The sequence below is a fragment of the Poecile atricapillus genome, chromosome 39 (genome assembly GCF_030490865.1).
Source record: "Poecile atricapillus isolate bPoeAtr1 chromosome 39, bPoeAtr1.hap1, whole genome shotgun sequence".
NCBI lineage: Eukaryota > Metazoa > Chordata > Aves > Passeriformes > Paridae > Poecile > Poecile atricapillus.
The window spans coordinates 253,765-270,305 of NC_081287.1; the positions used below are offsets into that span (position 1 = coordinate 253,765).

Below are 16,541 nucleotides of genomic sequence, written 5' to 3' on the forward strand. Positions count from 1 at the left end.
CTCTCTGCCACCTCAGTGTCCTCTCCTGCCCCTGCTCTGTCCCCTCAGTGTCCCCCCCCCTCCCCCGGTGTCCCTCAATGAGGGGACACTAAAGGACACTTGGGGGACAATTTGGGACACCTGGGGACACTGAGGGGACACTGAGGAGACACCTGGGGACACCGAGGGGACACTGAGGAGACACCTGGGGACACCGAGGGGACACTGAGGGGACACTTGGGGACACCTGGGGACACTGAGGGGACACTTGGGGACACCTGGAGACACTGAGGGGACACTGAGGGGACACCTGGGGACACTTGGGGACACTGAGGGGACACTGAGGGGACACTGAGGGGACACTGTGGGGACACTTGGGGACACTTGGGGACACTGAGGGGACACCGAGGGGACACTGAGGGGACACTTGGGGACACCGAGGGGACACTGAGGGGACACTGAGGGGACACCTGGGGACACTTGGGGACACTGAGGGGACACTTGGGGACACTTGGGGACACTGTGGGGACACTGAGGGGACATTGGGGGACACTGAGGGGACACTTGGGGACACTGTGGGGACACTTGGGGACACTTGGGGGACACTGAGGGGACACTTGGGGACACTGAGGGGACACTTGGGGACACTGTGGGGACACTTGGGGACACTTGGGGACATTGGGGGGGGAACAGCCGCCACCTCCATCCCCGCAGTTCCCGCCCGCACACCCAGCCGCGCTGCCATTGGCTGATCGCAATGATTGACACACGGACACGGGCCAATCAGAACGCGGGAACTCCGGGCTCCGTTCCAGATGTTTGGGATCCGTTCCAGATGTTCGAGCCCCCCCAACCCCCCCCCCCGGCTACTCCCCCGCCCCGCCCCCTTCCTCGAGGAACTGTCCAATCAGCTCTGCCAGGAGGCGGGGCCTCTCCTCGGGCAGCCAATGGGAGGCGCCGGGCAGGACGCGCAGCCGCGCCGGGGGGCGGAGCCAGCGCAGGTGGGCGGGGCCAAGGCGCGGGTCCAGGAAGGCGTCGCGGGAGCCCCAGAGCAGCAGCGTGGGGGGAGGGGGCGGCTCCCGGGGGATGGGCGTGGCCCTGGGGGAGGGGACAGCGTTAGGGACACCTGGGGACTCCTGGGGACACCTGGGGACAGCGTTAGGGACACCTGGGGACAGCTGGGGACAGCGTTAGGGACACGGGGGACACGTGGGGACACGGGGGACACACCTGGGGACAGCGTTAGGGACACCTGGGGACACCTGGGGACACCTGGGGACAGCGTTAGGGACACGGGGGACAGATGGGGACACGGGGGACACCTGGGGACACCCGGGGACAGAGGGACAGGCGGCTCCCAGGGGACCGGGGTGTCCCTGGGGGGGACAGGGTAGGGGACATCCCCAGTGGGGTCCAACCGGGACCACCCCGAACCGAACCGGGACCACCCAAAACCCAACCGGGACCACCCCGAACCGAACCGGGACCACCCAAAACCCAACCGGGACCACCCCGAACCCAACCGGGACCACCCCAGACCCAACCGGGACCACCCCGAACCGAACCGGGACCGCCCAGGGCCCCGCCCGGCCCCGCCCAGCCCCGCCCAGCCCCGCCCGGCCCCGCCCAGCCCCACCCAGGGCCCCGCCCGGCCCCGCCCCGCCCCGCCCAGCCCCACCCAGGGCCCCGCCCAGCCCCGCCCCGCCCCGCCCAGCCCCGCGCACCGGAACAGGTTCCGGTAATAGTGCAGGGGGGGGCTGAGCCCCCCGGGCTGGGCGAGCCCCCCCAGGTACGAGTCCAGGTCCCGCTCCGAGAGCCGCCGGGCCGGGTCCTGGATCCCGCTCCAGGAACTGCACAGGAACGTCCTCAGCATCTGGGGACAGCGGGGGACAGCGGGTGACACCGGGACACCGGGACACCGGGACACCGGGACCCGACACTGGGGACAGCGGGGGACAGCGGGTGACACCGGGACACCGGGACACCGGGACTGGGGACAGCGGGTGACACCGGGTGACACCGGGACACCGGGACACCGGGACTGGGGACAGCGGGGGACAGCGGGTGACACCGGGACACCGGGACTGGGGACAGCGGGTGACACCGGGACCCGACACTGGGGACAGCGGGTGACACCGGGACCCGACACTGGGGACAGCGGGGGACAGCGGGTGACACCGGGACCCGACACTGGGGACACCGGGACTGGGGACAGCGGGTGACACCGGGTGACACCGGGACCCGACACTGGGGACACCGGGACTGGGGACAGCGGGTGACACCGGGTGACACCGGGACACCGGGACCCGACACTGGGGACAGCGGGGGACAGCGGGTGACACCGGGACACCGGGACACCGGGACACCGGGACTGGGGACAGCGGGGGACAGCGGGTGACACCGGGACACCGGGACACCGGGACACGACACTGGGGACAGCGGGTGACACCGGGACACCCGGACTGGGGACAGCGGGTGACACCGGGACTGGGGACAGCGGGGGGACAGCAGGTGACACCGGGACTGGGGACAGCGGGGGGACAGCGGGTGACACCGGGACACCGGGACACCGCGACCCGACACTGGGGACAGCGGGGGGACAGCGGGTGACACCGGGACCCGACATTGGGGACAGCGGGTGACACCGGGACACCGGGACACCGGGACACCGGGACCCGACACTGGGGACAGCGGGACCCGACACTGGGGACAGCGGGGGGACAGCGGGTGACACCGGGACACCGGGACCCGACATTGGGGACACCGGGGGTGACACCGGGAGCCCGGAATTGGGGACAAAGAGGGGACACCGGGGCTGGGGTTGGGCTCTGTCCCTTTGGTGCTTCTTGAGGAGCTCCTTGGGGTGGGAGATGGCACCGAGGGGACTCGGAGGGGACAGAGGGGACAGAGGGGACACGGAGGGGACAGAGGGGACACGGAGGGGACAGAGGGGACAGAGGGGACAGAGGGGACACGGAGGGGACAGAGGGGACATGGAGGGGACAGAGGGGACAGAGGGGACAGAGGGGACACGGAGGGGACACGGAGGGGACAGGGAGGGGACAGAGGGGACAGAGGGGACACGGAGGGGACACGGAGGGGACAGAGGGGACAGAGGGGACAGGGCTGACCTGGAAGTCGTCCAGGGACAGGAGCAGCTCGGGCAGCCAGGGCAGCTGGAACAGGAAAATGTAACAGGAGCGGAGCAGCTGCGATGGGTGACGGAGCACGAAATCTGGGGACAGCGACAGCGAGGGGACACCGCGGGGTCACCACAGCCACAGCGACAGCGAGGGGACACCGCGGGGTCACCACAGCCACAGCGACAGCGAGGGGACACCGCGGGGTCGGCCACAGCCACAGCGACAGCGACACCGCGGGGTCACAAACGTGGCGGGGCCACCAAGAGCGGCGGCACCGGGCGGGCTCCAGGCGGCACCCGATGGCCACGGCAGGGGACACCCGATGTCCCCGCGGTGCCACCTCCGCCCGCGACCTCTGTGCCACACCTGCCACCCCCGGTGTCCCCTCAGTGTCCCCTGAGTGTCACCTGCCATCCCCGATGTCCCGCAGTGTCCCCGGTGTCCCCTCAGTGTCCCCGGTGTCCCTCAATGTCCCCGGTGTCCCCTGAGTGTCACCTGCCACCCCCAGTGTCCCCTCAGTGTCCCCTGAGTGTCACCTGCCATCCCCGATGTCCCTCAGTGTCCCCGATGTCCCTCAGTGTCCCTGGTGTCCCCTCAGTGTCCCCGATGTCCCGCAGTGTCCCCGGTGTCCCTCAGTGTCCCCGGTGTCCCTCAATGTCCCCGGTGTCCCCTCAGTGTCCCCAATGCCCCTCAGTGTCACCTGCCATCCCCGATGTCCCTCAGTGTCACCTGCCATCCCCGATGTCCCTCAGTGTCCCCGGTGTCCCTCAATGTCCCCGGTGTCCCGTCAGTGTCACCTGCCACCCCCGGTGTCCCTCAATGTCCCTCAGTGTCACCTGCCACCCCCAGTGTCCCCGGTGTCCCCTGAGTGTCACCTGCCACCCCCAGTGTCCCCAATGTCCCTGAGTGTCACCTGCCATCACTCCCCTCTGCGGCGCGTCCATCACCACCAGTTTCTCCACCAGGTTCGGGTGACTCGAGGCCACCTCCCAGGCCAGGACCCCTCCCCAGTCGTGTCCCACCAGGGCGCAGCGCGGTGTCCCCCGCGGTGTCCCCAGCGCCTCGATGACGTCACGGATGTCCCCGAGCAGCAGCTCCAGGCGGTAGCTGGCCCTGCCCGGGGGCTTCTCCGAGTCCCCGTAGCCCCGCAGGTCCAGGGCCACCAACCGGAACCGGGGGCTGAACTCCTGCATCAGGTGACGCCAGCAGGACCTGGGGACACCGGGGGGACAGCGGTGACAGCGCGGGGACAGAGGGACCTGGGGACACCGGGGGGACAGCGGTGACAGCGCGGGGACAGAGGGACCGTGGGGGGCGGGGGGACGGGGGGGGCGGGGGGGACGCTGGGGGACACCTGGGGACACTTGGGGGGCACCTGGGGACACCTGGGGACATCTGGGGACACTTGGGGACACTTGGGGACGCTCGGGGACATTTGGGGACACTCGGGGACATTTGGGGACACCTGGGGGACACCTGGGGACTCTCGGGGACACTCGGGGACACCCCTGGGGACATCTGGGGACGCTCGGGGACATTTGGGGACACGCACCAGTTCTGGGGGAAGCCGTGGAGCAGCAGCACCAGGGGGGCGCCGGGGGGGCCCCGAGTGACGTAATGGAGACGCAGCCCCGAGCCCTGGGGGACACCGGGGGGACACCGGGACAGGGGGGGTGACAAAGGGGACAGGGCCAGCGGAGGTGTCACCGCCCACGATGTCCCCAAAGCCACCGCAAAGTCCCCCCAAAGTCCCGCAAAATCCGCCCGAAATCCTCCCCAAAATCCCCCCAGGGCCCCCCCAAAACCTCCCCAAAATCACCCCCAAACCCCCCCAAAATCTCCCCAAAATCCCCCCAGGACTCCCAAAAAGTCCCAGAATTCCTCCAAACCCCCCCAAAACCCCCCAGGACCCCCCAAACTCCCCCAAATCCCCCCAAACCTCCCCCAACCGCAACCCCCCGTTCCTCACCCGCAGCCGCAGGTACCGGTGCTCCCGGCAGCCCCCCCCGAACCCCCAAAATCCCCCCTAAAACCCCCCAAAACCCCCCCAAAACCCCCCCAAATCCCCCCAGCTCTTCCCCAGGACCCCTCAGATCCCCCCCAGGACCCCTCAAATCCTCCCAGGACCCCCCAGATCTATTCCGGACCCCCCAAATCCCCCCGTTCCTCACCCGCAGCCGCAGGTACCGGCGCTCCCCGCAGCCCCCCCAGGACCCCCAAAATCCCCCCCAAAACCCCCCCAAAACCCCCCCAAATCCCCCCAGCTCTTCCCCAGGACCCCTCAGATCCCCCCCCAGGACCCCCCAGTCCCCTCAAGACCCCTCAAAACCCCCCCAAATCCCCCCCAATCCCCCCCAATCCCCCCAATCCCCCCCAATCCCCGTTCCTCACCCTCAGCCGCAGGTACCGGCGCTCCCCGCAGCCCCCCCAGAACCCCCTAAACCCCCCCAAAACCCCCCCAGATCCTCTCCAGATCCTCCCCAGGACCCCCCAAACCCCTCCCGGACCCCTCAAATCCCCCCAGGACCCCCCAATCCCTCCCCGGATCCCCAAAGCCCCCCAATCCCCATTCCTCACCCTCAGCCGCAGGTACCGGTGCTCCCCGCAGCCCCCCCAGGACCCCCTAAACCCCCCCTAAACCCCCCAAATCCCCCCAAAACCCCCCCAGGACCCCTCAGATCCCCCCAGGACCCCCCAAACCCTCCCAGGACCCCCCAAATCCCCCCAATCCCCCCCAATCCCCGTTCCTCACCCTCAGCCGCAGGTACCGGTGCTCCCCGCAGTCCCCGTCCTGTCCCGGGGGTCGCCGCCGCCGCCCCCGCCCCGCGCGGGGTCCCCGCAGCAGCAGCGCCGCCCCCCAGAGCCCGAAGGCGACCCCCGAGGCCACCGCGGCCACCAAGAGCCCCCCCCGGGCCAGCAGCGCCCGCAGCGCCAGCAGCAACCGCGAGGGGAGCAGCAGGAACCGCGACAGGCGGGGGGACAGCGGGGACACCGGGGGACACTGGGGGGACACCTGGGGACAGTGGGGGGACATCGGGGACATCACCTGGGGACACCTGGGGACACCTGGGGACAGTGAGGGACAGTGAGGGACAGTGAGGGGACACCTGGGGACACTGAGGGGACACCGGGGGACACTGAGGGGACATCGGGGACATCACCTGGGGACACCTGGGGACACCTGGGGACAGTGAGGGACAGTGAGGGACAGTGAGGGGACACCTGGGGACACTGAGGGGACACCGGGGGACACTGAGGGGACACCGGGGGACACTGGGGGGACACCTGGGGACACTGGGGGGACATCGGGGACATCACCTGGGGACACCTGGGGACACCTGGGGACAGTGAGGGACAGTGAGGGGACACCTGGGGACAGCGGGGACACCGGGGGACACTGAGGGGACACCGGGGGACACTGGGGGGACATCGGGGACATCACCTGGGGACACCTGGGGACAGTGAGGGACAGTGAGGGGACAGTGAGGGGACACCTGGGGACACTGGGGGGACATCGGGGACATCACCTGGGGACACCTGGGGACACCTGGGGACAGTGAGGGGACACCTGGGGACACTGGGGGGACCCGCGGGTGTCCCGTCCCCAAGGTGTCCCCTCTCCCGGGGTGGCCTCGCTGTCCCCGCGCTGTCCCCGCGCTGTCCCAACCCCACGGTGGCGCTGTCCCCGCAGTGTCCCCAGAGTGTCCCCAAGGTCCCCGGTGTCCCCCCAGTGTCCCCAGAGTGTCCCCACGGCCCCCCCAATGTCCCCAGAGTGTCCCCAAGGTCCCCGGTGTCCCCCCGGTGTCCCCCCGGTGTCCCCACCTTGTCCCCGCGCTGCCGTTCCCGGATGTCACCGCCTGTCCCAATTCCCGGGTGGCACCGCCCGGGTGGCGCCCCCAGGATGTGTCACCACCCCTGAATGTCACCACCCCTGAATGTCACCATCCCCGGGTGCCACCACCCCTGAATGCCACCATCCTGAGTGTCACCACCCCTGAATGTGGACCCGAGTGTCACCATCCCCAGGTGTCACCATTCTTTCGGTGCCACCGCCCCCGGGTGTCACCATTCTTTGGGTGTCACCGCCCCCACGTTTTGGGTGTCACCGCCTCCTGTCACCTCCCCTGAGTGTCCCCGCCCCCAGGGCTGTCGCGACATTGCGCCGTCCCCGCCCCTGTCCCCAGGGCTGTCGCGACATCGCTCGGGCTGTCCCTGTCACCCCTGTGCCGGTCCCCGCCCCCTCCGCGCCTCTGTCGCGACAGGGGGGGAGGGGCTCTGTCACTGACCTGTCGCGACAGGGGGGGAGGGGCTCTGTCACTGACCTGTCGCGACAGGGGGGGAGGGGCTCTGTCGCCTCTGTCGCGATCGCGGCGCTGTCGCCCCGCGCCGACCCCGCCCCCGAGCGCGGATTGGACACCGCGGGAAGGGGGCGGAGCCAGGAGCGGAACCAGCCAATCAGCGCGCTCGGGGTTGGAGCCGTGAGGGATCAGCCAATCAGCGCGCACAGGGGCGGGGCCAGGCGGGATCAGCCAATCAGCGCGCACAGGGGCGGGGCCAGGCGGCATCAGCCAATCAGCGCGCACAGGGGCGGGGCCAGGCGGGATCAGCCAATCAGCGCGCACAGGGGCGGGGCCAGGCGGGATCAGCCAATCAGCGCGCTCGGGGGCGGAGCCGTGCGGGAGCAGCCAATCAGCGCGCTCGGGGGCGGAGCCGTGCGGGATCAGCCAATCAGCGCGCTCGGGGGCGGAGCCGTGCGGGAGCAGCCAATCAGCGCGCGCGGGGGCGGGGCCAGGCGGGAGCAGCCAATCAGCGCGCACAGGGGCGGGGCCAGGCGGGAGCAGCCAATCAGCGCGCTCGGGGGCGTGGCCAGCGGAACCAGCCAATCAGCGCGCTCGGGGGCGGGGCCAGCGGGATCAGCCAATCAGCGCGCCGGGGGCGGAGCCGTGCAGGATCAGCCAATCAGCGCGCACAGGGGCGGGGCCAGGCGGCATCAGCCAATCAGTGCGCACAGGGGCGGGGCCAGGCTGGTTCAGCCAATCAGCGCGCGCGGGGGCGGGGCCAGGCGGGATCAGCCAATCAGCGCGCTCGGGGGGCGGAGCCGTGCGGGATCAGCCAATCAACGCGCTGGGGGGCGGAGCCGTGCGGGAGCAGCCAATCAACGCGCTCGGGGGGCGGAGCCGTGCGGGAGCAGCCAATCAGCGCGCGCAGGGGGCGGGGCCAGGAGCGCTCAGGGGGCGGAGCCTCGCGGGGCCTTTTGGGGTAAATTTGGGGCCTTTTGGGGTTTTTTTCTCCGTTTTTTTAACTTTTTTTTTTTGTTTTTTTGCCTTTTCCCGTTTATTCCTTTTTAGTTTTAATTTTTTTGTCGCTTTTGCGTCTTTCGGCGGCGTTTTATCCTCCCAATTTTAATTTTTCTTTGAATATTCACCTTTTTTTCTATTTTTTAACCTTTTCCCCCCATTTTCTTTCCCTTTTTCCCCTTTTTCTATTCCCATTTTTCCTCCTTTTTGTATTTTTGCCCATTTTTACCTGTTTTTTCGGCTTTTCCTGACTTATTCTCCTCTTTTCCCCCAACTTTCCTCTTTTTTCCACTTTCCCCCAATTTTAATCCTTGAAATCTTTAAAAAAATCCGATTGAAATCGATCCAAAAACGTTTAAAAATCCCAATTTGGATGGAAAAACCAAACCCAAATTCCACCGAAAGTTTAAAATTCCGATTTCCACCCAAAAACCCCCAAAAAGGGGAATCCCGAAACTCCAATTTCATCTCAAAATTCCCAACAATTCCAATTAAATCCCAATTAATTCCAATTCAATCCCAACATTTTCAATTTCAATTCGGATTTTTTTCCCCCCTCCCCTCCCCCCTTTTCCTTCCCTTCCCCCTCCCCTCCCCCCCCGTGAATTTTCGGGGATTTTGGGATAAAAACGGGGCGGAAAAACCCGAAATTTCCGTATTTTTGTCGTTTTTTTTTTATACAAAACCAAACTCGCGGCGTTTTTTATTCCACGATCGGCGAAAACCCCGGCGCGGGAATTCCGGGAAAAAAACAAAAATAAAACCTCGGGATTGGCACCGACGGGGACCCGAATAAAGTTAATTAATTAATTATTAATAATTAATAAAACCCCGCTGGGGGGGAGGGGAAGAACGGGGAGAATTCCCGGGATTTTTATTTTTATTTTGGGGGATTTATATAAAATAAAAAATAAAAATGAATTAAAAGCCGGGTGGGGGGGAAAAATTAAAAAATAAAAAATAATTTGGCGGCGATTTTTTTGTTTTTTTGGGGGGAAAAAGGGGAAAAAGGGGAAAAAGGGGGAGGGGAGGGAGGGGAAAGGGGGAATTGAAAAAATCCGGGGGATTTGTAAAAAATGGGGGGAAAAAAAGGGATTTTGGGAAGGATTGAAATGAAAAAATAAAGGAGAATAAAGAGAGGTGAAAAAGGGAATTTAAGGGAGGAATAAAAACGGAATTAAAGGGGAAAAGGAAAATTAAAAATAATGGGAAAAAATGGGGGAAAATGGGGAAAGGAGGAAGAGAAAAAATGGGGGAAAAATTAAAGAAAAAAGGGAAAAAATGGGAAAAAAAAAAGGGAAAAAAATGGGAAAAAAATAGAAAAAAAATAGAAAAAAAAATAGAAAAAAAATCAGGAATAAAAGAAAAAAAAAAGGGGAAAAAAAGGAATTTTTTGAGAATTCAAAAATGAGGGAAAAGAGGGAAAATTCCAGGAGGAAAATCGGGAAAAGGCCGAGGGGGGGGGGAGGGGGAGTCCCTGAGGCTGCGGGTGGGGGAGGGGCCGCGCCCCTCCCCCCATCACCCCTCCCCCCCCCAATTCCTCCCCCCCCAAAAATCCCCAAATCCGCCCCCAAAAACCGGGAATTTTTCCCCATTTTTTTTTTCGCCGCCGCCGGGAAAAAAAATCGAAATAAAAACCCAAAAAATTCCGGAAAAATAAAAAAAAAACGGGAAAGGGAAAAAAAGAAAAAAAATTCCCGGAGAATTCCCGGGAATCCTGAGGGGGGAGGGGGGGAGGGGGGGGAATTTTTCCTTTTTTTTGGTGTAAAAACCCGGGAAAAAAGAGGCGAAAATTGGGAATTCCGGGGTGAGGCAGCCCCGCCCCCGCTCCCATCCCCCAACATTCCCAGATTTCACCGAGACTCCCAAATTTTCATTTCTTTTCTTTTTTCTTTTTTTTTTTTGTCGTTTTTTTTCCTCGTTTTTGGCCGGGAAAAGAGAAAGAGAGAAAAAAAAAAAAGGAATTTTTTTTTTTTGTTTCTTTTTTTTTTTGTTTGTTTTTTTTTTTTTTGGATATTTTTCCACTTTTTTTTTTTTGGTTTTTTTTCCATCTTTTTTTTTTTTTTCTGTTTGTATTTTTTTTTTTTGTAATATTTTTTTTTGTTTTTTTGTGGGTTTTTTTTTTTTGGGAAAGAGTCAAATTCCCGGCCGGAATCGCCTCTCCTAGAAAAGATTCTCCTCGAAAATGGCCAGGAGGTCGCTCTGGAAGTTCATGTCGATCGTCGCCGCCATCTGCCAGGGGGGAAAAAACGGGAAAAATCGGGAAAAAACTCCGGGAATTCATCACCCCCCACCCTCTCCTTTCCTTAGGGAGGAGATTCCCAGAATTCCCAGGAATTTTGGGCCTTCCCGGGGTTTTTTTTCAGATTTTTTTTGGGATTTTTTTGGGGATTTTTTTGGGTTTTTTTTTAAGGGAGGAGATGCCCAGAATTCCCAGGAATTTCAGAAATTCCCAGGATTTTTTGGAGTTTTTTTTTTAAGGCTTTTCCCCCATTTTTGGGGGGGGGTTTGGGGACCCTTTTCCCAGCACTTTTTCTGGAATATTCCAATTATTTTATCCCATTTTTCCAGGACTCCTTTGCCCCATTTTTTTAAGGAATATCCAGGTGATTTTATCTCATTTTTTAAATGGAATTTCCAGGTGATTTTATCCCTTTTTTTAAAATGGAATTTCCAGGTGATTTTATCCCATTTTTTAAATGGAATTTCCAGGTGAATTTATCCCATTTTTCCAATGGAATTTCCAGGTGATTTTATCCCATTTTTTGGGGCCACTTTTCCCATTTTTTTCCAGGACTATTCAGATGATTTTATCCCATTTTTTTTAGGACTATCCAGGTGATTGTATCCCATTTTTTTCAGGTAATTTTATCCCCTTTTTCCAGTTGATTTTATCCCATTTTTTTTCCAGGTGATTTTATCCTGTTTTTTTCAGGAATTTCCAGTTGATTTTATCCCATTTTTTAAAGGAATTTCCAGATGGTTTTATCCCATTTTTTCCCAGTTGATTTTATCCCATTTTTCCAGGTGATTTTATCCCATTTTTCCAGGCAATTTTATCCCGTTTTTTCAGGTGATTTTATCCCATCTTTTTCAGGAATATCCAGGTGATTTTATCCTGTTTTTCCAATGGAATTTCCAGGTGATTTTATCCCATTTTTCCAGGTTATTTTATCCCATTTTTCCAATGGAATTTGCAGTTGATTTTATCCCCTTTTCCCAGTTGATTTTTCCCATTTTTTTTCCAGTTGATTTTATCCCACTTTTCCAGTTGATTTTTCCCCACTTTTCCAGGTGATTTTATCCCATTTTTTTCCCAGTTGATTTTTCCCATTTTTTTTCCAGTTGATTTTTCCCGTTTTTCCCGTTTTTCCCCCCGGAACCGCAGGGATTTAACCCTTTCCTCACCGCTTCCCGGCGCCTCCTCTCCTGCTCCCTCTTCCGGGCCATCTCTCGCTGCTGGTCCAGCATGGACTGAGAGCTCGGAGCCGCCGGCGCCGCCGGAGCCGCCGGAGCCGCCGGGACCGGCCCCGAGCCCGGCACGGCCACCGAGCCCGGCACCGGCACCGACACCGACACCGACACCGAGCCCGGCCCCGGCGCCGGCGGCTGCTGCTCCTGGCGCCGCCGAACCTCCTCGTGCACCCGGCGAGCCTGCTCGAGAGCTTCATCATCCTCCCGGGACCTGGGGAGTGACCAGAGAGTGACCATTGAGTGACCACTGAGTGACCACAGTGACCACTGACCATCATCAGTGACCAGGAACCCCCCCCTGCCTGAACCTCCTCGTGCACCCTGCGGGCCTGCTCCAGGGCTTCATCATCCTCCCGGGACCTGGAGTGACCAGAGAGTGACCACTGAGTGACCACTGACCATCACTGACCATCACTGACCACCACTGACCATCACTGACCACCACTGACCACTGACCATCATCACTGGCCAGGAACCCCCCCCTGCCTGAACCTCCTCGTGCACCCTGCGGGCCTGCTCGAGAGCTTCATCATCCTCCCAGGACCTGGGGAGTGACCACTGAGTGACCACAGTGACCACTGAGTGACCACAGTGACCACTGACCATCATCACTGACCACCACTGGCCAGGAACCCCCCCCTGCCTGAACCTCCTCGTGCACCCTGCGGGCCTGCTCCAGAGCTTCATCATCCTCCCAGGACCTGCAGAGTGACCAGAGTGACCATAGAGTGACCACTGAGTGACCACTAACCATCACTGACCACCACTGACCACTGACCATCACCACTGACCAGGAACCCCCCCCTGCCTGAACCTCCTCGTGCACCCTGCGGGCCTGCTCCAGGGCTTCATCATCCTCCCTGGACCTGGGGAGTGACCACAGAGTGACCACTGAGTGACCACTGACCATCACTGACCACTGACCATCATCAGTGACCAGGAACCCCCCCCCTGCCTGAACCTCCTCGTGCACCCGGCGAGCCTGCTCCAGGGCTTCATCATCCTCCCTGGACCTGGGGAGTGACCAGAGTGACCACTGAGTGACCACAGAGTGACCAGAGTGACCATCAGTGACCACAGGAATGGGGGTCACTGCCGGTGGTCCTGCTGGGGTTGGTGGCTCTGATGTCTCTGGTGCTGTTTGAGGTGTTCCAGGTGATGTTTGAGGTGTTTGAGGTGTTCCTGGTGTCTCTGGAGGTGTTTGAGGTGTTCCTGTTGGTGTTTAAAGTGTTCCTGGTGGATTTAGTGATGTTCCAGGTGGTGTTTGAGGTGTCTGAGGTGTTCCTGGTGTCTCTAGGGATGTTCCAGGTGGTGTCTGAGGTGTCTCTGGAGGTGTCTGAGGTGTCTCTGATGTTCCTGTTGGTGTTTGAGGTGTCTGAGGTGTCTCTGCTGGTGTTTGAGGTGTCTCTGATGTTCCTGTTGGTGTTTGAGGTGTCTCTGGAGGTGTTTGAGGTGTTCCTGTTGGTGTTTGAGGTGTTCCTGGTGTCTCTAGGGATGTTCCAGGTGGTGTCTGAGGTGTCTCTGATGTTCCTGTTGGTGTTTGAGGTGTCTCTGCTGGTGTTTGAGGTGTTCCAGGTGATGTTTGAGGTGTTCGAGGTGTCTCTGGAGGTGTTCGAGGTGTCTCTGGAGGTGTCTGAGGTGTCTCTGATGTTCCTGTTGGTGTCTGAGGTGTCTCTGATGGTGTTTGAGATGTTCCAGGTGATGTTTGAGGTGTCTCTGGTGGTGTCTGAGGTGTCTCTGGTGGTGTTTGAGATCTCTGAGGTGTCTCTGGTGGTGTTTGAGGTGTCTGAGGTGTCTCTGGAGGTGTCTCTGATGTTCCTGTTGGTGTTTGAGGTGTTCCTGGAGGTGTTTGAGGTGTCTCTGGAGGTGTCCCAGGTGCCCCCGGCCGTGTCCTCACCTCATCCTCTCCTGCTCCCTCCTGAGCCGCTCCTTCTCGCGCTCCACCTGCTCTGCCTGGGCCTTGAGGGCCTTCTCGCGCTCCTCCTTCTCGCGCGCCGCCCGCTTGAACTGCTCGAAGGAGTCGCTGGAGGACTTGGCCGCGGCCGCCGGCGCCGCCGGGTGCTTCTGCACCAGCGAGGCCCAGGAGCCCATGTTCTTGATCTTCAGGTCCTGCGGGACACAGCGCGGTCACCCCGGGATCCAGCGGGATCCAGCGGGATCCACCCGTGCTGGGGAGGGAGCCTGGAGATCCCCAGGTCCCTCAGCCTGGTGGGACCCCATGGATCAGCTTCTGGAACCTTCCAGATCCAAATCCTGGAGATCCCCAGGTCACCCAGCCTGGTGGGACCCCATGGAAGAGCTTCTGGAACCTTCCAGATCCATCCCTGGAGATCCCCAGCTCCCCCAGCCTGGTGGGACCTCAGGGGGTTCTCCTGGATCCATCCCTGGAGATCCCCAGGTCACTCAGCCTGGTGGGACCCCATGGATCAGCTTCTGGAACCTTCCAGATCCAAATCCTGGAGATCCCCAGGTCACTCAGCCTGGTGGGACCCTATGGATCAGCTTCTGGAACCTTCCAGATCCAAATCCTGGAGATCCCCAGGTCACTCAGCCTGGTGGGATCCCATGGAAGAACCTCTGGAACCTTCCAGATCCATCCCTGGAGATCCCCAGGTCACCCAGCCTGGTGGGACCCCATGGATCAGCTTCTGGAACCTTCCAGACCCATCCCTGGAGATCCCCAGGTCACTCAGCCTGGTGGGACCCCATGGATCAGCTTCTGGAACCTTCCAGATCCAAATCCTGGAGATCCCCAGGTCACCCAGCCTGGTGGGACCCCATGGAAGAACCTCTGGAACCTTCCAGATCCATCCCTGGAGATCCCCAGGTCACCCAGCCTGGTGGGACCCCATGGATCAGCTTCTGGAACCTTCCAGATCCAAATCCTGGAGATCCCCAGGTCACCCAGCCTGGTGGGACCCCATGGATCAGCTTCTGGAACCTTCCAGATCCAAATCCTGGAGATCCCCAGGTCACTCAGCCTGGTGGGACCCCATGGATCAGCTTCTGGAACCTTCCAGATCCATCCCTGGAGCTTCTCCAGCTCCCCCAGCCTGGTGAGATCCCCTGGAAGAGCTTCTGGAACCTTCCAGATCCAAATCCCGGAGATCCCCTGGATCCCAACCCTCCCTGAACCTGCTGGGACCCCCTGGAAGAGCTTCTGGAATCTTCCAGATCCAAATCCCGGAGATCCCCTGGATCCCAACCCTCCCTGAACCTGCTGGGACCCCCTGGAAGAGCTTCTGGAATCTTCCAGATCCAAATCCCGGAGATCCCCTGGATCCCAACCCTCCCTGAGCCTGGTGGGACCTCAGGAGCTTCCCCAAAATCCGACCCTGAAGCTTCTCCAGACCCTTCCCCCAGCGTTTTTGGGAGCAGGAACCCCCAAAAATCCCCAAAAATCCCAAATCCCAAATCCCGAATCCCAAATCCCAAATCCCAAATCCCAAATCCCAAATCCCGAATCCCGAATCCCAAATCCCGCCTTTTCCCCGGATCCCTTGGGAATTTTGGGAATTTTTCTTTTCCCAAAACCTGAGGTTTTTGTACCTTTTTTGGGGCCACCGGGGTTTTGGGCTCCGGTTTCTGCCGCTCCTTGTCCGGGGCGGGCGGGGTCGGCTCCGGGGGTCGGATCACGGGCCGGGGTCCTCCCCCCTCCAGGGGCTTCAGCTCCGGCCCTGCCGCCCCAAAATCCGGGAATTAGGGAAAATTACATCCCAAAATCCGGGAATTAGGGACAGTTCCACCCCAAAATCCGGGAATTAGGGACAGTTCCACCCCAAAATCCGGGAATTAGGAACAGTTCCATCCCAAAATCCGGGAATTAGGGAAAATTCCACCCCAAAATCCGGGAATTAGGGACAGTTCCACCCCAAAATCCGGGAATTAGGGAAAATTCCATCCCAAAATCCAGGAATTATGGACAGCTCCATCCCAAAATCCGGGAATTACGGAAAATTCCATCCCAAAATCCGGGAATTACAGAGAGTTCCATCCCAAAATCCAGGAATTAGGGACAGTTCCACCCCAAAATCCAGGAATTACGGAGAGTTCCATCCCGAAATCCGGGAATTAGGGACAGTTCCACCCCAAAATCCGGGAATTAGGGAAAATTCCATCCCAAAATCCAGGAATTAGGGACAGTTCCACCCCAAAATCCGGGAATTAGGGACAGTTCCATCCCAAAATCCGGGAATTAGGGAGAGTTCCACCCCAAAATCCGGGAATTACAGAAAATTCCACCCCAAAATCCAGGAATTAGGGACAGTTCCGACCCTGGAATTGGGAATTCTGGGGGTTTTAGATCCCAAAATCGGGAATTCTGGGCGTTTCCAGCCCCAAATCGGGAATTCCGACCCCAAAATTTGGGCTGTGTTGGGATCTCATCCCCACGTGGGTTTTTAGGGTGGTTTTGGGTGTTTTGGGGATTTTCAGGGCGTTTTCTGCTGTTTTTAGAGTGGTTTTGGGGTGTTTTGGGGATTTTTGGGGTGTTTTTGGTGTGTTTTAGGGTGTTTCTGGGGTTTTTGGGGTGTTTTAGGGTGTTTTGGTGTGTTTTAAGGTTTTTTGGGGTGTTTTTGTGTTTCATGGTTTTTAGGGTGGTTTTGGGGTATTTTTGGGGTGTTTTTGGGGTTTTTAGGGTGTTTTTGGG

At 59.9% G+C, this 16,541-nt stretch overlaps 2 protein-coding genes and 1 long non-coding RNA gene across 4 annotated transcripts in view; 1 reads left to right on the top strand and 2 right to left on the bottom strand.

The window, feature by feature from the left end:
- Window positions 1-821: 821 nt before the first annotated feature.
- EPHX3 (epoxide hydrolase 3) lies at window positions 822-7,427 on the bottom strand. The gene is made up of 9 exons (XM_058861839.1): window positions 7,409-7,427; window positions 6,945-7,037; window positions 6,230-6,293; window positions 5,875-6,135; window positions 4,675-4,760; window positions 4,036-4,334; window positions 3,111-3,214; window positions 1,704-1,852; window positions 822-1,077 (listed from the first exon to the last, which is right to left on the bottom strand). The coding sequence occupies exons 3-9, from the start codon at window positions 6,278-6,280 to the stop codon at window positions 846-848; spliced, it is 1,182 nt and encodes a 393-aa protein (XP_058717822.1). The 5' UTR covers window positions 6,281-6,293; window positions 6,945-7,037; window positions 7,409-7,427; the 3' UTR covers window positions 822-845.
- A 3,073-nt stretch (window positions 7,428-10,500) lies between these two features.
- BRD4 (bromodomain containing 4) overlaps window positions 10,501-16,541 on the bottom strand; it is a 35,280-nt gene continuing 29,239 nt past the window's right edge. Inside the window, exons 19-23 of one of the 2 annotated variants that reach the window (XM_058861749.1) lie at window positions 15,443-15,570; window positions 13,791-14,002; window positions 12,202-12,253; window positions 11,828-12,052; window positions 10,501-10,651 (exon numbers count right to left, since the gene is read on the bottom strand). In XM_058861749.1, the coding sequence (XP_058717732.1) occupies window positions 10,583-10,651; window positions 11,828-12,052; window positions 12,202-12,253; window positions 13,791-14,002; window positions 15,443-15,570 (686 nt within the window). In that variant the 3' untranslated portion in view covers window positions 10,501-10,582. Of the gene's footprint in view, window positions 10,652-11,827; window positions 12,105-12,201; window positions 12,254-13,790; window positions 14,003-15,442; window positions 15,571-16,541 lie in introns of both variants that reach the window. The other variant, XM_058861748.1, reaches the window with a different exon arrangement.
- Window positions 10,658-11,655, top strand: LOC131591330 (uncharacterized). Its single transcript, XR_009280319.1, has 3 exons — window positions 10,658-11,025; window positions 11,097-11,131; window positions 11,424-11,655. It is a non-coding gene; the product is annotated as an uncharacterized LOC131591330 (long non-coding RNA).